The sequence below is a fragment of the Poecilia latipinna genome, unplaced genomic scaffold, assembly GCF_001443285.1.
Source record: "Poecilia latipinna isolate Pla-1442-1.1 unplaced genomic scaffold, P_latipinna-1.0 Scaffold344, whole genome shotgun sequence".
NCBI classification, from domain to species: Eukaryota; Metazoa; Chordata; class Actinopteri; order Cyprinodontiformes; family Poeciliidae; genus Poecilia; species Poecilia latipinna.
In genome coordinates this window covers 333,779-337,073 of record NW_015112960.1, presented here as the reverse complement: position 1 = coordinate 337,073, position 3,295 = coordinate 333,779, and the positions used below count along the sequence as shown (strand labels likewise).

Genomic DNA, 3,295 nt, shown 5'->3' with positions numbered 1-3,295 from the left:
AGCGTCACCAGGACAAACAGCAACACAAACACTGCATCTTTACAGTAGTCATGTCAAATGAGCAGAAAGCACTTAAAGAGGCCCCAGGTTTTCTTTTTTTTTTTAAATCTCTTAAAAATCCCACTGATTGGTTAAAGCACTGAAGATCACAAAGGCTTGAGGTGCTCGTAGCAGCAGGTGCTTATTTTGAACCGGCCTCTGGATGAGGAAGAACAGTAACCTCACGCTGACCCGGTGACTTGTTTTCCGTTTTCCTGCAGGTCACCACATACCGTAGTGCTGTTAAGCATGATTGCACGTCGTGTTGTGTGGGCGTGGGAAGGAGGGGAGGGGTGTGGGGGAGCTAGAGACACGTAATAACACTTCAGACAAAAAAAAAAAAAAAAAAAAAAAAAAAAAAAAAAAAAAAAAAAAAACACACACACATCAACCTGCAGTCATGACTCAAGAGTTTGTCTCATCTACACACATTTACGGAGCAGATTGGTCGACAGGCAACTCAGAGAGACACACCACAATCACTGCATATTTGAGAAGCAGTTGTGAAGTGTTTGGCACAGAAAAATGTTGAGAATTTTGATTGTAATTAGTTGTTTTTTTTTTGTTAAGAAGCCAGCGTGGCAGTGCTTGTGGATTTTAGGATACGTGCAAGAATGTAAAACGTGATATCACACAATATTTCGAGTCCAATTCTGACACGGCAAACCCCTTCAACATGGCAAAAAAAAAAAAAAAAACTAAAAAAAACAACAAAAAAAAACCCGAAACAAAAGGTACACAAAACAAATGAGAGTTCAACACTTCATTCTAATCCAACATTACAGTCTAAAACTCTTACACGTTTTTAATTTCTGTATCTCAAATTCGTTTACAAAAGCACGCTGTGACGTTCCTTTACGAGTCACAAGACACAGTTAACCTACAGTATCCATTTTATTGGTGCATAGACAAAACCGGGAGAGAGTGTAGCAAAAAATCACCAATTTATTGCTTTAAAGTCTAATATTAACCCCCCATTAAACTTCTTTTGATTGCAAAACAACTACAAATATCCCATGGAGAACCAGGCAGAGGTATTGCATTCAACTGATTAAAAGAGCTAAAATGTCCCTTCCTGATGAGATGCAAATCTTTTTGCACTTTGAAAAATAAAGAGCTTTCTTGCACATAAATTTACATCACAGAGGTAAACTTTTACTCTAAAACAAGTAAAAGGCTAAATTTGATGGGACAGAAGTAAAAAGAACTAAGAAAAAAAAAAAAAAAAAGAAACTAAAATCTGGCCAAAGCTGCTCACTGTTTCAAGTTCTGCTTCCCTCGTCGTGAGGTAACAAGGGACTGGGGACAGGAACGCACGAGCATTACTCAACAAACCCAGGAAATGCTCGATATTATGTTTGTTGTGTTTTTTTCAAATGCGGAGAGCGGATGGTGTTGTTCCCTCAAGTGTCCTGCGGCTGCGTTGATGCTGAAAGTAGCGGTGATGGCTATACAGGCCTCTGGACCTTGCTCTCCCTCTCCCTGCGCTTCAACTCCTCCCTGTAGCAGTAGGAGCAGTAGTTGTCCGTCTCCGGCCTCCCGTAGAAGGAGCAGTTCTCCCTTTTGCAGCGGCGCTGCTGAAAGCAGTACAAAGGGCTCCCGGAGCTCCGCCCTTTGGTCTTGTCTGGACCGAGCCAGGTGTGAGGCACGCTGTCCTCGTCGGCGAACTCGAGGCAGTCCTGAATGTCTCCCGCATTGAATCCGTTGGTGTACGTGTGGGACTTGTGTTCGCCGGGCATGTTGTAGGACAGTGTGTCCATGGTGTTGACTGTGCGGACCCCTGACAGGCGCGCGGGGCTGTAGCTCTGGGAGGAGAGCGTGCGGTTCTGCTGGGGGTAGGTGGCGCATGTCTTGAGGGTGCCCACCACTGGCTTGTAGGGGTCATCTTGGAAGATGGAGGATTGCATGTTGACATCTTGTAAGTGAATGACGCTGTGCCTCTGGATGGGCGGCGTATGGCTGTAGTGGGCAGACACAGGGATGGGTCCGGGTCTCTTAGCACCGATGCTGGGAGAGGAGTAAGGCGCAGGGGCTGAGACGGGGGCTGGGTGGGAGATGTGATGCGAGCTCGGCGGAGGGGTGAGAGGAGGGACTTGGACGGTAGAGAGATTGGCTGCAGGAATGGGACTGTTTCTGCCCTGCATCTTGAGACTGAGCAACGGTTGCGGGTTGCTGTAGGTGTGGTGAGGCAGGACGGGAGAGCAGCTCTCCGGAGGAGAGCTGTCAGACCTCTCCCTCTGGAAGACGCTCTCGTGCTCCGGCTTCTTCGAGGACACTTCAGTAGTGGCAGGAGGCTTCTTCTCTGCCTCCTTCCTCTTTTGCTCCTGCTCCTGGCTGAAGCGCTCCTGGGCGTTTGTCAGATAGTAGCTGATCATCTCCTCGTGGAACTGGTGTCTATGGCTGGTCAGCAGCAGTCCTGCAAATATGAACTTGCGCTCCCCCTGCATGGCAGCCCGCAGGATGTTGAGGCTAAGCTTGACATCTGTGCTGTATTTCCAGTTTTCCAAGGACTTGTCCCCCGAGCCTCGCCCCGTGCTGTCCTGTCTCTCAGTCGGGGAAGAACTTGACGGTCTGTCTCCATCTGTAGGGGAGGGACTTGTGGCTTTCTCGGAGGAAGTGGAGCTGGTTGAATGGCCTGAATCTTCCTTGCTCCCTTTGGTTGCCTTTAACTCCTTCTTCTTTGCCTTTTCCCCTCCATTTTCCCCATTACGACCTGAGCCAGAGTTCGACTTGTTCATTTTGCCGTGCACAAGTCCTCCCAGACCTCCCATGTTCTTCTTCAGCTTGATACCGAGCGTTTTGCTAAAGCTTCCTAATCTGTTAGCTACAGAGTCAGTTCGACTCTTGTCCTTGCGCTGCTTGTCTTTGTCCTTTTCTTTGCTGGGCTTCCCGGTGTTAATGTTTGAGTTGCTGCCGACAGACTCGCGGTCAGAGTCCATGGACTCAGCAAGAGACTGGACATCCTCACCTGCAGAGGCTGTAGGAGACTCTGGCTGAGCCAGGGGAGCCTGCAAAAAAGCCAAACACGCACAAAAATAAATACATTTTAAATTTGATCACACCTTCCTCTTAAACTTTTTCTGATTTATTTATCATTATGTATTTATTTGGAATTGTAGGTGACAGGCTCACAAAAGTAGTGTACTATTGTAAAATGAAAAAAAAAAAAAAAAAAAAAAAAAAAAAAAGGGATAAAAAAAAAAACTTTCCCCCAAAAAAAAAAAAAAAATTTTTGAGGCCCTTTGTTTTTTGTCAC

At 46.4% G+C, this 3,295-nt stretch overlaps 1 protein-coding gene across 1 annotated transcript in view; it reads right to left on the bottom strand.

The window, feature by feature from the left end:
- Positions 1 to 1,405: 1,405 nt before the first annotated feature.
- Positions 1,406 to 3,295, bottom strand: part of otud7a (OTU deubiquitinase 7A) — a 48,796-nt gene continuing 46,906 nt past the window's right edge. Inside the window, exon 13 of the mRNA XM_015035683.1 lies at positions 1,406 to 3,047. Coding sequence (XP_014891169.1) covers positions 1,488 to 3,047 — 1,560 coding nt within the window. The 3' untranslated portion in view covers positions 1,406 to 1,487. The remainder of the gene's footprint in view (positions 3,048 to 3,295) is intronic.